The sequence below is a fragment of the Hemitrygon akajei genome, chromosome 12 (genome assembly GCF_048418815.1).
Source record: "Hemitrygon akajei chromosome 12, sHemAka1.3, whole genome shotgun sequence".
In the NCBI taxonomy this organism is placed as follows: Eukaryota; Metazoa; Chordata; class Chondrichthyes; order Myliobatiformes; family Dasyatidae; genus Hemitrygon; species Hemitrygon akajei.
This window is the reverse complement of record NC_133135.1, coordinates 20826967-20847173: the sequence shown is the minus strand read 5'-3', so window position 1 is coordinate 20847173 and position 20207 is coordinate 20826967. Positions and strand designations below refer to the sequence as shown.

The 20207-nt window shown below is 39.0% G+C and overlaps 1 protein-coding gene across 5 annotated transcripts in view; it reads left to right on the top strand.

The window, feature by feature from the left end:
• The window catches only part of LOC140736770 (ecotropic viral integration site 5 protein homolog), a 270604-nt gene that overhangs the window by 140222 nt on the left and 110175 nt on the right, over window positions 1-20207 (top strand). For all 5 annotated transcript variants that reach the window (XM_073062678.1, XM_073062679.1, XM_073062680.1 and 2 more), the window contains 2 exons: window positions 2270-2404; window positions 5651-5791. In XM_073062678.1, coding sequence (XP_072918779.1) covers window positions 2270-2404; window positions 5651-5791 — 276 coding nt within the window. The remainder of the gene's footprint in view (window positions 1-2269; window positions 2405-5650; window positions 5792-20207) is intronic.

The window sequence follows — 20207 nt, the reverse complement described above, 5'->3', positions numbered from 1 at the left end:
GTGTCACTTAAAATATACATAATTTGTGTGGTACAAGTTTGAAGGAAAAATTGATGGTCTGAAGAGAGCTTTCTAATGAAGGTGTATACCATACTAGACAGAGTTTGGCTTTCTTCTTTAAAAAAAACTTGTTTAATGCATTTCCTGTGATTTTGTAAGAACATTTTTCTGCAAAAGCATCATGATTTGTTTGTGCAATTTCAGGAGTACCATTTAATGGCTTATTTCCATGATGTAAATTTTCTGTATTACTGTGTATTGTTGACTGTTTTCATTTCATTGTGGATTGTAGAACGTTAATCAAAGGATGTACTTTATTCTCGGGCTCCAATGACATCGGTGCTGTTTTTCATAACAGCTGAAGCTGGGACCTTTTGTTTAGTTATAGATGTTGTATTTCTGCACATTTACAATTATTATTTGAAAAATGATGTGGCCAACAAATATAACAAAATGAGTGTTGAGGTGACTTATTTTCAATTATATATTTATGCAATATCCTGTTTTATATGCCAAAAGGTTTAATTTATTATTATTTCATATTTGTGTACATTCTGCATTTTATTAAATTGTATGCTTGAGCAGAAGCAAAATATAATTCAAGGCAGATGTAGAACAGGGTTTTTGCTTAAAATATCATATGTATTCCACCATATATTGAATTGACTTCTTTGAAACAAAATTTGACAGAATCAAATACCAAATGTGCTTTTATTATTCTAGGAAGAAATAACTCATTGTTTTTGTATAGTGGATTATCTTAAGTACTGTTTGGGGAAATCAAACTGGAACACAAGTTCATGTAGCAGCTGTTGACCATGAACTATCCAGTACCATCATGGCTAAACTCCAAATCAACTCCACTTTTCCCATCCTATCTTGTACTGTATGTCCAGTCTCCAGACAATGCAGATGCATATTTGAATGTGAAATACTGCATCAAATCTTAAGTACAATTGAACAAACATCTCAAAAGCAATATTTTATTGATAATCAGGAAATAAAATGAATTTTTTTGTGATGGAAATTGATATAACCTGTTTAAAGGAGCTTAATTCTTGCAACAAGAGATTTTTTTGTTCCAATTTAATTAGTTTTGGCTGCTGATGGATGGACACGCGTTTAAAACATTGAGAGTTATTGGAATCTTTGATCCTATAACATTTGTTTCAACTATCTGTGATGACCGTGTATAATGGGACTAAAAAAAGGTTCATTATCGATACCCTCTAGGGTGTAAATTAGAAAGCTGCTAATATGTGTTGATGGAAGGAAATTTTGTGTGTAAATGTGTACATACAAAATATTTGTTTTGATTGCAATGCCTTTATTTACCAAACTACAAGTAATATTAAAGCTTGTGCTTAGAAAGTGGTTGTTTACCGAATCTGAATTGTGCCGCATAAATTCTAGTTAAGCCAAACCATCAAAGCTTAGATTTTATGTCTGATTAGGAATTTATGAGCAATGTCTTCCTTTCAAATGCTCTTTGTGTTAAATCTTTGTTGCTGCTTCAATTGGATTTACATCTATATTGCATATCTTGTGCACACGCCACTGTGGTGTGCCTGAGCATTGAGTATAAAGCTAAAGCTATATTGGGAGTTCAAGGGTTGTAAGATCTGCATTTATTGCAATGGTAAATAGTATAAATAGTTGTTTGCAGATTTTGTAAATCTGATGAATTCTGTGTGAGGATAAACATCTCAAAAGGACAATCTTAAAAATGTGAAATATATATCTAGAAAAAGATGCTGGCAGTTTATTGGAATACACAGAATGTACATTAGTGGAATGTATATTTTGTGCATTGAGATCAAGATCCTAAATTTGAAAAATCCAATCGATTGCATGGATTTTCCTTAAATCATTTGATATATGCACTCCATGCACTTTGAATTATATTTTATTAACTTATTTGTGGTAATGTTTTATGTGCTGTGTGTGACATATGTTTCGTGGGTTTACCAGAGGAACGTTGTTTCGTTTGGTTGCATATATGTATAGTCAAATGACAATTGTCTTGAAGTTGAACTTGATATATACAGTGTTTACTGAGTTTTTCATTAATACATCTTAATTTCCAATACTGTAAAATAAAGCTGGATTTTAAAGCTCTGACCAAAGCTTTTGCAAGAGTAAATCAGGTTAACTCTACTTCCCAAGCATTTCATAATGTAAATCCCTTGGGTTAAAAAACTTCTCTATTTAATGATTTTCGGAAATTGATACTGAAGTACCTTTTTATAAATGCTGTTTTCTTTTCTAGCATAAATGTAATCCACGGTACAGTGAGGATTTTGTTCTGCAATTGGAGACTGAGCTCGTACAGGCAAGATTAAGAGAAGCAGAGTCACAATGTGCACTTAAAGAGATGCAGGACAAAATCCTGGAGATAGAAAAGGTATGTGACATAATTTGACTTGCATTTATAGTTTAGTCAACTAAAACTTCCATTCTCATTCATCACATTCTTTATTGTTAAAATTCCAGTGTTTTCCATTTGGACATGAAAGTGTTTTAACTTAAGTTTTTTCAATCAAACGGAGCAATGCAAAGCTGCATTTAATTATGCCACTTATTATTTTCAAGAAGCTTTATCTTATAGATAAAAGTGGATAAAGCTATTGGTGAAAGGTTAACACAAAACACAGACTGACATGCATCATCTAATCATAGCAAAAGGAGTCAGATGATCTGAAGGGAATAGTTTGCTATCTAGCTCTAAATTTGTCATCTAAGTTTGTTAATGAAATGTAAGAATCTGTTGGGATAAGGAGAAAAGGACTAAAAGAAATAGATTAATAAAGACAAACTTTAGGTTCCATGGCTATTTGATGTCTGGCAACATTAAGGAGTATTGTTTTCATAATATATTGGCATACTAAAATAATTTCTGTACTGAACTATAACACCCCTGAGTGAACTGTATACCTTTTGGTGTTCTTTTGACTTTGAACATTAAAACAAAAGAATCAATAGCTTACTTGTTACATATGTTCAATGTTTGTTTTTGCATGATTTGAAAGGGAGAATAAAAATACACCTGTGAGAATCATTGCAGCATCTAGTGACCCTGTGTTCTCTGTCTTCGAGGCTGAAGTCAGAACATCTTTCAAGAGAGTGAACCTGGTCGGGCATTGAAAACCTATGTCAACCAACTGGTGGGAACGTTCAGGGACATCCTCAATCTCTCACTGCTGCAGTCAGAGGTTCCCACTTGTTTCAAAAGGGTGTCAATTATGTTAGTGCCCAGGAAGAGCAGGGTGAGCTGCCTCAATGTCTGTCATCCAGTGGCACTCTCACCTACTGTGATGAAATGCTTTGAGAGATTGGTCATGGCCAGAATCAACTCTTGCCTAAGTAGGGACCTGGATCTGCTGCAGTTTGCCTATCATCTCCATAGGTCTACAGGGGATGCAATCTTACTGGCTTTCCACTCAACCTGGGTTCATCCCAACAACAGTAATACCTATGTCAGGCTGCTGGTTATTAATTGTAGCTCAGCATCAAACACAGGCCTCTGTACATCCTTAGAAACAATCTGTGTGGATCAGAAATATCATCTCCTCGCTGACAGTCAACAGTGGTGCACCTTAAGATGTGTGCTGAGCCCACTGCACTCTTTCTACACCCACGACTGTGTGGCCAGGCACAACTCAAATGCCATCTGTAAATTTGCCAATGACACAACTATTACTGGTAGAATTTCACATGGTGTGAGAAGGCATACAGGAACAAGATAGATCAGCTGGTTGAGCAGTGTTGCCCTAACAACCTTGCAGTTATCATCAGTTAGACTAAGGGATTGATTGTGGACTTGAGGACGGGGAAGTTGAGGACACACACAAGTTCTCACTGAGGGATCAGCAGTGGAACAGGTGAGTAGTTTCAGGTTCCTGGATATTAATATCTCTGAAGATTGATCCTGTTCCAACATATTGCTGCAATTACAAAGAAGGCACGACAGTGCCTCTTTTTCATTAGGAGTTAGAGGAGATTTAGTATGTCACCGAAGACTCTTTGTAAATTTCTACAGGTTTACTGTGAAGAGCATTCTGACTGATTGCTTCACTGTCTGGTATAGGGTGGGGATGGCATTACACAGGATCAGAAAAGCTGCAGAAAGTTGTAAATTCAGTTAGCTTCATCATGGGCCCCAACCTGCCCAGCTTCAAGGACATCTTCACAAGGCAGTGCTTCAAGAAGGCAGCGTCCATCACCCAGGACATGCCCTCATCACATTCAAGGAGGACGTACAGAAGCCTGAGGATACACTAAACATTTCAGGAACAGCTTTTCCCCCTCCGCCATCAGATTTTGGAGTGGACATTAAACCTCTGAACACTACATCATATTGTTTTGCTCTTTTTGTCTACTTTCTTAATTGTAATATATATTTCTTACTGTAATTTATAACTATTTTTATTATGTGTTGTATTGTACTCCTAATAACAAATTTCATGATGTATGCCAGTGATATTAAATCTGATTTTGATTTCTAGCTCAGAGCTTAAATAGTGTTTCTATTTTGTGGAAATGATAATGCATTTAATGCTAATTTATTTTTCTTCCTTCAACGTACAATGTTTTTCTGGAGGTTTTCTTTTCTTTCCATTGCACTTTAACATGACCATGCCAGATTTCCTCTTCACTGCCTGTTAGGAAAATCATGTCTTCTTTTACAAGGCTTGTTTAATATTTTGCTGCATGGTAGCGTATCATTTAACATAACGCTATTACAACGTCAGTGACCCGGTTTCAATTTCCTCCTTTGTCTGTCAGGGGTTTGTATATTTTCTCTGTGACTGCGTGGGTTTTTTCCAGATGCTCCACTTTCCTCCCACGCTAGTCATTTGACTTCAATGCATTGTGCAGTATTTGGCAAATCTTGCAATTTATGACGCATATACTAAATTCTGACAGCATAGTACATTGAAAAACAACTTTGTAGAAAGCAAAATGTTGTTTGACAAACTTTGCTCGTCCTTCAGTGAGCCAGTGTTTCTTGCATGATTTGACTAAGCATGCATACCAGTGTATGGGAAGAATAATATATTGAAATGCTGATGTGTAGCACCATTCAGCAAAAGAATGGGTTTGAAAACAATTGCTGTGTTCTGATTTTGGCTATGAATAGCATTGATCAGGTGAGTAGTAGATAGTAACTTTGTGAAAGAAAATAGGTTTGTTTACCTTGTAAATTAGCTTTTCATGTCTGGATTTTGTCATTAACCGTTCTAGTGCAGACACAACATCGTATCTCTGAAAGTCAAGCAGTGTCTCTGTAAAAAGAGTTAACATTTCAAGTCAAATAGCTTTTCTCAGTATCTGTTTGACTCCAGTATTACGTTTTAATCCTGACCTTAGAATAATATTGTAATCATCAAATATTCTCCATCTTCCTTGAGTTGGAATGCCAATTAGTGCCAGTTTGCACTTTATGTCTATAATATGAGTACTAATATAAAGAAATACTCAGATTATCAGACCAGTTATACAATTGTGTTAATCTTGTAAACGTCTATTTTGTCAGACCATCTATCTGATTTAATCCATAGACCTGCATTCTTTGTCTCCTGCTATTTTTCTTTGACGAAGTTCTGACATAACATTGAACTTTTAATCTTTGAACCATTTACAATAACAGAGAAACAGCTCCTTGCCTGATGAGAACAACGTGGCCAGATTGCAAGAGGAGCTTATTGGAGCAAAACTAAGGGAAGCAGAGGCATTAATGAGTATTAAAGAACTTGGGCAGCAGGTTAAAGATTTGGACGATCATTGGCAGGTAAAAGAAACCTTTTCCAGTTGGCACTTGCTAATGTATCACTATTTTTTGTAGCGTGACGTTCAGTATTGTATAAAATATTTACCAGGACTGCGGAAAACAATATTGGTATTTTATACAAAATACTTAGTATTATGAATAATTTACTTTTTGCAGTAGAAATTCATTGTATACTGTAAGTTGTTAACTGCAGTGGAATTTGCTGTCCACTGATATTAAATACAATGGCAGCTTCTTGCAACCAGACCTTATATTTACATAATCAGTATTCTTTTTGCATTGCACTTGTTGAATCACTGCATTTCACTGCTACTTTGAGGGAATAACAATTTTGTTCTCTAAATGACAAAAGCTATAGAACACAAAATAAAACAAAAAAGGGAAAATTGGAATAAAAGGGAGGACTGTTATAAATGCCAAGTTCATAATTCAACAGAAAACCGTTCTGAATAGCAAAGGAGCAAGGAAGAGACTGAAAAATGGAAATCGGAATGTATAAATAAATTGGATGGTAACACAAGTAGCCAATGTCAGGGATGGGCAAGCTATGAGATAAATTCATTAGGGCAGAATTAATTGCTTGGAAAAGTAAAATGAAAACAACAATCAATTTAATGGAGAATTTGAGAAACAACCTGGATGATAATGTAGGGGTATGACTGGTGTGTAGATGACACAAAAAGTGGTGGAGTTGTAGATAATGATGAAGGTTATTTAAAGATTCAGCAGGAATATTAGCCAGAGTGGTGACATTTGCAATTTAATTTGGTGCATTTTGGATGATCAAATTCTGTAAGTTAGTACTTATATAAGTAAATGGCATGGACCTTAGGGATGTTGAAATACATAGAAGCCATAGCTCTGTGGAAGTTGTGTCACAGATGGATAGGTAGTGAAACATCACATTTGGAATGCTTGCCGTTATATACTGAAGTACTGAGCACAACAGTTGAGATGTAAATTGCAGCTTACAGAACACTGGTTAGACCACTTTTGGAGTAGTGTGTACAGTTCTTCAAATACACACTACTACAAATATACACTACAGAAAGGATGTGGTAGCAACAGAGTATAGCAAAGATTCATGGGGATGTTGACTGGAACAGAGGGCTTTTAAGTATGAGAGATCGGATAGTAACAATAGACCCAGACTGAAATGCAGAAGGCTGAAAGGATGATTTACAGATGTTTACACAATTATGAAGTGAGAGGTAGTCTTATTTCTAGACCAGGGGAATCCAAAACTATGGGCTACAATGGAGATATTTAAAGGAGATCTAAGTTTTTCCACGTGGGCTGGTGAGTATTTGGAACAAGGCAGATAACATTACAACATTTAACACATTGGACAGGTACTTGGATTGGAAAGGAATAGAGGGATACAGGCCTAATGAGGGAAAATAGGATTAGTTTAGATAAACTTTGTGGTCAGTATGGACAAGGTGGGCCGTTGCTTTCTGTGTTGTGCATTTCTCTGATTCTGTGATTCTAATTGATCATCGGAATCATGTAATGTTTTGATAGAATAACTAAAAGGCAGATAATTGGCCAAAGAGCCAGAGGTGACATGAAAGCAATATTTCCACACTTATTGTTTATAAATTGAAATGTTTGCAGAACATGGAGTAGTATAATGAGATGGCTCTTTCAGAGAGGTGACACAGCATGTGATAGATCGAATGATGTCCTTCTCCACTGAAGCATTTTGTAATTCTCCAATCCTTCATCCAGAGATAAAATCTAACCAAATTTTGAACATTACTCCCAGATCAATGACAAGGGTGCATATACTTCATGATCCAGCTCAGCATAGAATTGTAAACTCAGCATTATTAACTGTCTTTAGATTTCTGTTTATCTTTGTCTTTCTGTTTTAAATTTGTTCTGTTTTCTTCCTTTTGCTTTTCTTTCAGTTCCCTCCACCTTTGAAACTATCATTGATTCTCTTGTATTTCTGTTTATTTTCTGTAACTCCATGTGCCTTGTTTCATATTTTCTTTCTCCTTAAAAGACAGTTCAACTGACTGACTTCATACTTATTTTCAGATTGAATATTTCCTAAACAAGCCAGTGATTGTCTTAAAAAATTTGATTCACAACTCGTGTATTAAGAGTAGCTGTTAGATTTCTGACGAAGTATGGAAGAAATAAAAAAAATCTCATAATTTTGTTTTACAATGATGTTGAACACTAGCAAAGAGCAGTTCTAGAGATGTTAACAGCAATCATGAAAGGTTAAGAATGGATGTTTCAGCAAATATGTTACCACTTCAAACATTAGTGGTTTTTATTAAATTTTAAAGTTTTGTATTACTATTTGCATTAGAAGCACACATTGATAGATACATAGAGAAATATGGAGAAAGGGAGGGGGGAGAGAATGAATTTCTATGCGATGCCTTGGTATCTTTCTGCCTTTAAGATTATATATAAACTTTAAAGGCACAGAAATGAACCAAGGCATCTCATAGAAATTTAAGTTAATACAACTTTATGTTGCAATTATGATATAAGCAATTTATGTCCTTTGCCGTTGGGTAACAATGTCTTAAGGAAATAAATGTGTAGAATTGTGCTGAAGTTTAAGCAGAAAATACCTGAAATTCTAAACAGTGATCATAAGAGCAAATGCATTAGACAATGGAATCAAAGTACTTCTGTTGGCTGGAAGTCTGCAGATAACTTTGAAGGCTGGAAGGGATGAAAAATCAGTGAAACTTTGAGTCTAACATGAGCCACCAGTTACTTGGAGCCCTTGCAAAGAAAAGCAATGGTATAAATAGAAATGATTCCTGTTGTTGGCAAAATTGATCACTAGGGGAATGAAGATGATTGACAAAAGAACCATACACGAAATGAACAAAAGCTGTTTTCAGCTTCCATTTTTTAGTGCCCTGGATGCACTGTTAGGGGTAGTAAATAAGACACTTTCAATTGTGGTGAAAGAGAAGAATTAGCAGGGTAATGGACAAAGGTGGGAGAAGATATGGAGGCATAATGATTTTATTCTCTACTGTAACCGTTGAGATTCTTTTGTCATAGAAGATCAATTACTTACCCTGAAAGTTGCAGATATGGAGATTGTTATTAATGTACATACACTCTATGCATGGAAGTCAATGATCCTGGTGCATCAATTCACCTGTAAATTGTATCATTATGTATATTAATTTTTAAAACTCTGGTCACCTACCTATAAGAAAGATAGCAACATGATTGAAAGAGTACAGCGAAAATTTACAAGGTTGTTGCCGGAACTTGAGGACTTGAGATATAGGCAAAGATCAATTAGGTTAGGATTTCATTTTATGTAACATAGGAGCCTGCAGAGCAGACTCGATGAGCCAAATGACCTAATTCTGTTCCTATACCTTGTAAGGGGAGATTTGATAGAGGTATACAAAATTATGAGGGATGTAGATAGGCTAAATGCAGGCAAGCTTTTTTTCCTCACTGAGTTTGGGTGAGAGTAAAACTCAGCATCACTGTTTAAGGGTGAAAGCTGAGATATTTAAGGGGAACTTCACTCAGAGGGTGGTGAGACTATAGAAAGTGCTGCCAGGTGAAGTGGTGGATTTGAATACAATATTGAAGACAAGTTTTGATAATTACATGGATGGTGCAGAATCAGGTCAATGAGACTAGGCAGAATAATGGACTCTGTGTGCCAGAGGATTTGCTTCTGTTCTGTAGTATTCAAATCGGAAGATAAACCAAATACAAGTGGAGTTAAATAATTTGTACAATTTCATAGGTCACACCATCAAATCTTAAGGCTCTCAAGGATCACATTTGGCTCATTAGCTATAGTTTGAATACCCATGACAAAGACAAATCAATGATTGAAAAATGTGTAAAACTGAATGCCAGCCAGTGATGTTCATAGAAACACAGAGAACCTACAGCACAATGCAGGCCCTTTGGCCCACGATGCTGTGCCAAACATGTACTTGCTTTAAAAATTACCTTGGGTTACCCATAGCCCTCTATTTTTCTAAGCTCCATGTACCAATGACTGTGTGGTTAGGCATAGCTCAAATACCATCTACTAATTTGCTGACGATACAACCATTGTTGGTAGAATCTGAGGTGGTGACAAGAGGGCATACAGGAGTGAGATATGACAACTAGTGGACTGGTGCCACAGCAGCAGCCTGGCACTCAATGTCAGTAAGACGAAAGACCTGATTGTGGACTTCAGGATGGGTAAGACGAAGGAGCACATACCCAATCCTTATAGAAGTGGAGAGAGTGAGCAGCTTCAAGTTCCTGGGTGTCAAGATCTCTGAGGATCCAACTTGGTCTCAACGTATTGATGTAGTCATAAAGAAGGCAAGATAGTGGCTATACTTTATTAGGAGTTTGAAGAGGTTTGGCATGTCAACAAATATACTCAAAAACTTCTATAGTTGTACAGTGGAGAGCATTCTGACAGGCTGCATCACTGTCTGGTATGGAAGGGCTACTGCATCGGACCAAAAGAAGCTGCAGAAGGTTGTAAATCTGTACACATCAGACTTCCAATATAACTCAGAGTCCTGCCATGTGCAGAAGTTCGCTGATGACACGGCCATAGTGGGGTGTGTCAGGAATGGACAGGAGGAGGAGTATAGGAAACTGATACAGGACTTTGTGATATGGTGCAACTCAAACTACCTGCGTCTCAATATCACCAAGACCAAGGAGATGGTGGTGGACTTTAGGAGATCTAGGCCTCATATGGAGCCAGTGATCATTAATGGAGAATGTGTGGAGCAGGTTAAGACCTACAAGTATCTGGGAGTACAGTTAGACGAGAAGCTTGACTGGACTGCCAACACAGATGCCTTGTGCAGGAAGGCACAGAGTCGAATGTACTTCCTAAGAAGGTTGGCGTCATTCAATGTCTGTAGTGAGATGCTGAAGATGTTCTATAGGTCAGTTGTGGAGAGCGCCCTCTTCTTTGTGGTGGCGTGTTGGGGAGGAAGTATTAAGAAGAGGGACGCCTCACGTCTTAATAAGCTGGTAAGGAAGGCGGGCTCTGTCGTGGGCAAAGTACTGGAGAGTTTAACATCGGTAGCTGAGCGAAGGGCGCTGAGTAGGCTACGGTCAATTATGGATAACTCTGAACATCCTCTACATAGCACCATCCAGAGACAGAGAAGCAGTTTCAGTGACAGGTTACTATCGATGCAATGCTCCTCAGACAGGATGAAGAGGTCAATACTCCCCAATGCCATTAGGCTTTACAATTCTACCGCCAGGACTTAAGAACTTTTTAAAAGCTATTATTAATGCTTTTTGAGATGGTGATTTAGATGCATATCATATTTTTTTACTGAGTTAAGTATTGTATGTAATTAGTTTTGCTACAACAAGTGTATGGGACATTGGAAAAAAAGTTGAATTTCCCCATGGGGATGAATAAAGTATCTATCTATCTATCTATCTATCTAAATCTAGTCAGCTCCATCTTGGGCACTAGCCTACAAAGTACCCAGGATATCTTTAGGGAGTGTTGTCCCAGAAAGGCAGTGTCCATTATTAAGGACCCCCAGCACCCAGGGCATGCCCTTTTCTCACTGTTACCATCAGGTAGGAGGTACTGAAGCCTGAAGGCACAGACTCAACAATTCAAGAACAGCTTCTTCCCCTCTGCCATCCAATTCCTAAATGGACATTGAAACTTTGGACACTATGTCAAAAGACTCAATCGTATCCATCTCCACCACCGTCACTGGCAGCCCATTCCACGCACTCACCACTCTGTGTTTGAAAAAAAACTTACCCCTGACATCTCCTCTGTACCCATTTCTAAGCACCTTAAAACTGTGCCCTCTCATGATAGCCATTTCAGCCCTGGGAAAAAGATTGACTATCCACACGATCAATGCCTCTCATCATCTTATACACCTCTATCAGATCACCTCTCATCCTCCTCCTCCTCCTCAAATCTAAGATGTTCACTGAGCATCTTCTCCCTCTCTGCAGCCTATTAAAGCAATACATAACCTACATTTTTCTTCCTTTGTGTAGTATTAAGTATAAGGTGGCCTAAAAGTCTTGACCATTTTAGCATCTGATATGTTTCTAATTTATATTTTGGTATTGTTAAATTTTCATTAGTTTTTATACAAGATTTGATTATGTTATTGTTGCTTTTGCATAAAGGTTATAGTTCTCCATAAAGCTCCTGACCAGTTCCTGTCCACCACCACCTTCCTCCATTCAGTAGAGCTGGTCCTCACGCTCAACAATATCTCTTCCGGCCCCTCCCACATACTCTTAACCTAAGGTGTAGCCATGGGCCCCAGCTCTGCCTGCCTTTTTGTTGGCTATGTGGAATAGTTTGTGTTCCAAGCCTTCAATGGTAATGCTCCCCAGGTCTTCTGCACTACTTTGACTGCATTGGTGTTGCTTTTTGCACCCATGCTGTGCTCATCAGATTCATCAACTTCATCAACTTTGCCTCCAACTTCTACCCTGCCCTTAAAATTCACTTTGTTAATTTCTGACACCTCTCTTCCCTTTCTCGATCTCTCTATCTTCATCTCTAGAGACAAACTGTCTATTCTTTATAAATCTACTGACTCTCACAGCTATCTTGAATATACCTCTTCCCACCCTGTCACCTGTAAAAATGCGATTCCCTTTTCTCAGGTCCTTCGTCGCCGGTATATCCATCTCCTGGGTGAGGCTTTCCTTTCCAGCACATGAAAGATGTCCTCCTCCTTCAAAGAATGGGTTTTCCCTTCCTCCACCATTGATGCTGCTCTCACCTGTATCTCCTCCACTTCCTGGACATCTGGCCTCATCCCCTCTTCCCACTGACTTAACAGGGATAGAGTTGTTCTTGTCTGCACCTACCACCCCATGAGCCTTTGCATCCAGCACATCATTCTGTGCACCTTCTGCCATCTTCAGTGGGATTCTTCTACCAAATACACCTTTACTTTGCCCTCCCTGCCCCGCTTTCTGCAGAAATTGTTCCCTCCATGATTCCTTTTCCATTTGTACCTTCCCACTAATCTCCCTCCTGGCACTTATCCCTGCAAGCAGAAAAAGTGCTATACCTGCCCATTTACCACCACCCTCACCTTCATTTAGAGCCCCAAACAGTCCTTTCAGGTGAGGGAACACTTCACATGTGAATCTGTTGGGATTGTCTACTGTATCCAGTGTTTTTGATGTGGCTTCCTCTACATTGATTGTACCCAACTTCAATTTGGAGATCTGCTTTGTCAAACACCTTCACTCCATCCACAATGAGCAGAATTTCCCAGTGACCAACCATTTTAATTCCAATCCACATTCCCATTCTGAACTGTACATGGCCTCTTCTGCTGCCACGATGAGGCTACTCTCAGGTTGGAGGAGCAACACCTCATATTCAATCTGGGTGGCCTCTAACCCCCCCCCATTCTTCCATTCCCTACTCTGGCTTGTCTCTTACTGTTCTCTTCTCCTCCCCCTGGTGCCTCATCTCCTTCCCTTTCTCTCATGGATCACTCTCCACTTATCAAATTCCTCCTTCAGCCCTTTACCTTTTCCTCCTAGCTTCTCACTTCATTGTCCCTTCTCCATCCATCTGGCTTGTACTCCTCCTCTCACCCCACCATCTTATTCTGGCTTCTTGCCCTTTCCTGTGTAGTACTGATGAAAGGTCTCAGCCTCAGACTTTGACTGTTTATTCCTTTCTATAGATGCTGCCTGACTTGTGAGTTGCTCTGGATTTCCAGCAGCTATAGGAGCTCCTGTGTTTAAGTTAGTATGGAGATTTGTGCTTCATTCACAGACTAAGTGAAATATCTGTATCAAGTTTCAGTAAAATGGGTATCAAGTATCTGTGAATAAATTGAATTGTCAAAGTAACAGCTCCTGTTGTAATTAAAATATTTGGTTGACATTTGAGAGACAGTTAGTCATGCGTTTACTTTAAATTGTCAGAGGATATTCAAGTTACGCAGTGTATTCCCTATTCCAAACTGAAAATAACTGCACTCCCTTGTGGAATCATGCCACATGCTCTAAGACTTTATTCAGCAACAGTTTATGTTCAAGTTAACTGTTATCTGGTACTTTGAGGACTCTGGACACGACTTGTGTAGAAAGAATCTTAGCTGATCATCTAAATATAGAACATAGAAAACCTACAGCACAATACAAGCCCTTCAGCCCACAAAGCTGTGCAGAACATGTCCCTACCTTAGAACTACCTAGGCTTTACCCATAGCCCTCTATTTTTCTAAGCTCCATGCAGCCATCCAGGGGTCTCTTAAAAGATCCTATCATTTCTGCCTCCACCACTACCGCTGGCACCCCATTCCACGCACTCACCACTCTTTGCGTAAAAAAAACTTACCCCGACGTCTCCTCTGTACCTGCTTCCAAGCACCTTAAAACTGTGCCCTCTTGTGCTAGTTGTTTCAGCCTTGGCGGGGAAAGCCTCTGACTATCCACACGATCAATGCCTCTCTTTATCTTGAACACCTCTATCAGGTCACCTCTCATCCTCCATTGCTCCAAGGAGAAAAGACCAAGTTGTATAGATATTAGATATTGAAATGTTAGACATTCAGAGTGAGGCCTGTGAGTTTTATGTGGCAATATAAACCATTGAATTGAATTGGCTTTTTTTCTTATATTCTTTGCATACAAGAGGAGTAAAAATCTTTACATTACATCTCCGTCTAAATGTGCAATATACAGTAATTTATAATAAATAGTATGTACAAATGGACAGTCAATATGGCATAAATACAGTTGTGTCAGTGTGAATAAATCAGTCTGATGTCCTGGTGGAAGAAGCTGTTGGTCCTGGCTTTCATGCTGTGGTACCGTTTCCCAGATGGTAGCAGATAGAACAGTTTGTGGTTGGGGTGACTCAGGTCCCCAATGGTCCTTTGGACCCTTTTTACACACCTGTCTCTGTAAATGTCCTGAATAGTGGGAAGATCACATCTATAGAGGTGCTGAGCTGTCCATACCACTCTCTGCAGAGTCCTGTGATTGAGGAAAGTACAGTACAGTTCCCATACCAGGCAGTGATGTAGCCAGTCAGGATGCTCTCTATTGTGCCCCTGTAGAAAGTCCTTAGGATCTGGGGACTCGTGCCAAACTTCTTCAACTGTCTGAGGTGAAAGGGGGGCTTTTGCGCTTTTTTCGCCACACAGCCGGCACATACAGACTACATAAGATCCTCGGTGATGTGTATGCTGAGCCGTTCACCCTCTCAACCCCAGATCCATTGATGTCAGTAGGGGCTAGCCTGTCTCCATTCCTCATGTAGTCCACAACCAGCTGCTTTGTTTTTGCGACATTGAGGGAGAGGTTGTTTTCTTGACACCACTGTGTCAGGGTGATGACTGATGCAGAATTTAATTTTCAGTTAATAGTATTTAAAATTTGAGAATGAAATGCAGTAAGTAATCAGTTAGACAAAAACAAATAGGAGGACAAATGGTTAGCTGGTCTTCATTGCAAGGGGTTTTGAGTAAACAACCCTTGCTGCAACTGTGCCAGGCTTTGATTTGTCCGTATCTGGGGGACTATTTCTGATTTTGGTCTGCAGCATAGATTTATAGGGGTGATTCCTGGAATGAATTTGTTCTACCAGGTAGGGAGATGTGAATAAATTTGGTGTATTTTCATTAGTATTTGGCAATATATTAAGTGAAATAAGGCATGTGTTCTGCATTGATGTCCTATTTGTTGGAGGAGCCTATTTTGTACTCTGTCATAATATGTTCCCATTTTTCCCTAAACTCACTTGAAGGTATCAGTCCTTCATTTAGTGTTAATATGTTCTTGTGTCTCTTATCTTTGCTGGAAGATGGTTTATTCATCAAATGGATAAATATTTCTTGATTCTAACAGTAGGTTCATAGGAAACAACTGCAAAATGAGACCTGAGCAAGCAGGACCACTAGTGGTACTGCTTAGTAATTGCACTATTTGGAGATGTGGACTGGACAATGATGAACTACATCGAGGTGTTATGAGATGGCAGATATATTGGTTTGGTGGAAGAGTAGGTTGGCTTTCAGTTAAAAGGTTTTTGCAATCTAAACAAACCACATAAGGGCCAAAAGGTTGTGGGAAACACGTGTTTAAGCCAGAAGGAAGAATGTGAACATGAGGTTGTGCAGATGGTAGAGATCCCAAATAATATGCACAAAATGCTGAAGGATCTCAGCTGGACATGCAACATCTATGGAGAGGAATAAAGAATTGCCATTTTGGGCCAAGACTCTTCATTGGGATCTACATGTGTCCCTTATATTCAATGTGTCCCATTGACTCTTTATTCTTCTCCATTGATGCTGCCTAACCTGCTGAGAAGTGTGAAGGTGGTTTTGTAAATCTGAGTAACTGGGGAAAAATTAGGAGTGTGTAAGATCTTTGGTCAAAAATAAGAGCTAATAGAAATTAGGATTTCAATTGCACTGTTGTCACTAGATTTCCCCAACCAGGTTGTCTGAGAAGCTAGTACCAGTTTTAAGCCATAACGGAGAAACTCAGAATAACTGAACAATGATGTCTTTTGAATGATATTCTTGAACTGTATCCCTTCAAGCACCATTATAGGATTTCATCAGTTACTCTAGGTAGAAGAAAGGCATTGTGGAATACTGTTCACAGTATTTTATGAAGAAAATTCCTCCATCATTTATGTTTTAAGATCTTGGCATTGCAGGCATGGTCAGCACACTTGTTTCCTATCCTTAACATTCTTAGTTGACTTCAAGAAAGTGGAGAGGGAGCCACCTTCTGGAACCACTGCAGCCTTACTACTGAAGGTACTTTCACAGTCCACAGAGCTTCTGGGCCATAGGACACGGGAGCAGAATTAAGCCATTCATGTCATCGACTGCACCACCTTTCCATCATAGCTGATCCCAGATCCCACTCAACCCCGTACACCTCCCTTCCTTTGATGCTCTGAACAAGCAGGAAATGATCAACTTCCACCTTAAATAAACCCACGAGCCTGGCTTCCACCGTAGTCTGTAGCAGAGCATCCCACAGATTTACTAAAAAAAAAACCCTTACTTTGTTCTAAAGGGTCGCCCCCTCAAATTTGAGACTGTGCCCTCTAGTTCTGGATACTCCCACCATAAGAAACATCCTCTCCACATCCACCTTATCCAGACCTTTCAACATTCGATACGTTTCAATGCATTCTTCTAAATTCCAGTGATTACAATAAGCTGTCAAACACTCCTCATATGTTAATCCCTTCATTCCCAAAATCATCCTCATGAACCTCCTCTGGACTCTCTCCAATGAGAACACATCCTTTCTGAGATATGGGGCCCAAAACTGTTGACGATACTCCAAGTGCAACCTGACTAGTGTCTTATAAAGGCTCAGCATTATCCCCTTGTTTTTATATTCTATGCCCTTTGAAATAAATGCCAACATTGCATTTGTCTTCTTTACCACAGACTCAACCTGTAAATTTAACTCTGGGAGTCTTGCACAAGGACTCCTAGGTCCCTCTGCACCTCTGATGTTTGAATCTTCTCCCCATTTAGATAACAGTCTGCACTGTTGTTCTTTTTGCCAAAATGCATTGTCTATCGTACATTTCCCAACACTGTATTACATCTGCCACTTTTTTTTAACCAATTCTTCCAATTTGTCCCAAGTCATGCTGCAATCGCATTGCTTCCTCAGCACTACCTACCCCGGCACCTATCTTTGTGTCATCTGCAAAATTTGTCACAAAGCCATCAATTCCATTATCCAAATCATTGACAAACAATGTGAAAAGCAGTGTCCCCAATACTAACCTCTAAGGAACATTACTTGTTACTGGCAGCCAACCAGAAAAGGCCCCCTTTATTCCCATTCCACAGTTCCATGTTTTCAACCCAGCAATCATGAAGGAATGGTGTCTGATCTGGATGAAAACCCAGTGTACTGTAACACACATTTTCATATTAAGCTTCAAAGTACGTGAACAACTGTTCTTGTCATTGAACAGCAGGAGTTGGTGCTAAAGAAAGGATGAAAAATTCTGGACTAGTAACCTGAAGGTCTGGAGTAAAAATACTACTGCAACACATTGGATTAAATTTAAAATGTTGGTCAGAAGGATATCACCAGAAAAGCTGAAAATTTATGCTTGTCATAGAATCACTAAGTTCATTGATACCTTTGGAAATGTGGCTTGCCATTCCAATTAAGCCTGGTATTCTTTCAACTCTAGTGGAATGTTACATTTTTAATTCTTTCTGGGAAGTCAAAGCTGTCAATATCTTTATTTTTTGAAAAGGGTTGTTAGAAAGGCACATGGTTTTTGGCCTTCATTAGCCAGGGGTTGAGTTCAAAAGCTGTGAGTTAATGTTTCAACTTGATAAAAACCTGTTTAGGCAGACTTGGAATATTGTGCTCAGTGCTGGTAGCCTCATTATAGGAAGGATGTGGAAGCTTTAGTGAGGGTGCAGAGGAGATTTACCAGAATGATGCCTGGACTAGAGGGCATGTTTTATGAAGATAGTTTGAGTGAGCTAGGGCTTTTCTCTTTGGAGCGAAGGAGAATGAGAGGTGACTTCATAGGTGTACCAGATGATAAGTTTGAGTGGATAGCCAGAGACTTTTCCCAGCTAATACAAGATAGGAAGAAAGTATAGGGGGTTGTCAGAGGTAAGTTTTTTTTTACAAAGAGTGGTGGGTGCATGGAATACACAGCTATATCTATGGCATTTAAGAAACACTTGGATGATGGAAAAATGGAGGACTATGTGGGAGGAAAGGGTTAGCTTGATTTTAGAGTAAATTACAGGATTGGCACAACATCACTGGCCTAAGGTCAGTATTAATCATAATGCTAACCCTAACCCTACTCTTCTATGTTCAACAACTGTGCCAATGATCTGCACTTATAACAGCTTTGATAGGTGTGGCTTTGGAACTGATGAATGCATTTAGTTGTCTTCTCAAAAGTTCTGTAGACACTAAAATGGTTACATCTGAATGGAAGGTAACATGTATAAGGCCATTGTTGAAGAAAGGAGGGGTAGTAAATAAGGAATTGTAAGGTGCAGATTAATTCTTGGAGCAAAGGATGGCTGACACTATGAAAGATTCAGACTGCACATACAGGTTTAGAAGAATGTATGCTAATCTTATTGAAACATGGGGCTTGGAGTAGATGATGGAATGATGGGTGAGTTGTCAAGGAGTCTTAATACAAGGGATCATTCATCCAGAGCTGAGATGAGAAAAACATTCATCTAAAGATAGTAAACCTTTGGACTTTTCTACCCAGCAGAGCAGTGAGGAATCATATCATGAATGTATTCACAATTGAGATCTTTAATATTAAGGCAATCAAAGGATATTTGGATGGAGCAGATTAAGTGACCCAGAGAAAAAAGATCAGCTATGATCTAATTGAATGGTTGTCATCATCAGCATCATCATTATGTGCCATGTCTTATGAAGTGGTTGATCATAGTCAGGACCATGATTGTCCTTGGCAAATTTTTCTACAGCAGTGGTTTGCCATTTCCTTCTGGGCTGTGACCCAGCCATTATCAATAGTCTTCAGCAGACTGTCTGGTGCCACTGGCTGACTAACCAGGACTTGTGATATGCTCCTGCTGTTCATACCTACTCCCATGGCTTCATGTGATCCTGATCAGTGGGGGGGAGGTGGTAAGCAGGAGCTAAATCTTGCCCAAGAGTGATTTGCAGGCTAGCAAAGAGAAGGAATGCCCTTCACCTCATTTAGTAGAGACGTATCTCCATCCCATCACCCAGAAATTGAATGGTAGAGGAGTCAAAAGGCCGCCTACTGTTATGTTCTTATAATGTCATGCAGATCTTCTTAATAACATTATTAGTACTGATATGAGTGTAGAAATATGTGGTATTCTTTGCTCTAGATTCATTTCGTGATGTTCTGCCTGGGCACCATCTGAATTTCCCACTGGTACTGAGGTGGTTATAGTTTCAGTCAGTTACTTCGTCTAATAATGAAAGTTGAAGAGTTCATGAATTCACATTCTTATCTGTAATAGTTGTTTGATTCAGTAGATGGCAGTAAGAATGCGGTTTGGACAGTTAAAGACTTCTCACGATGTCAGTGGTATTAAGTAGTCAGAACACAAATAATTTTTCAATGTGGCATAAAAAGCACCTAAAATTTGATCTGATATTTGCAGAAGTAGGTGGGAAAAGTAAGTGATATTTGGTTTTAATTGGTGTATCAGTCTGACCAAGTCGACCTTTTCTCTGGCTTACCAGAGTATATTGTGTGCAAATCTTCTTTGGTCACATTTAGTGTGGACATTAATATACATTAGGGTAAATCATTTTCTCCACATGAATCCCACATAATTTATTTCCTCGGCTCCCTGTTTGTCTCCACCCCTCCCCACCAATTCCCTCCCCTTCCTCCCAGTCATGTTTTTAACCCAAGTCCAGG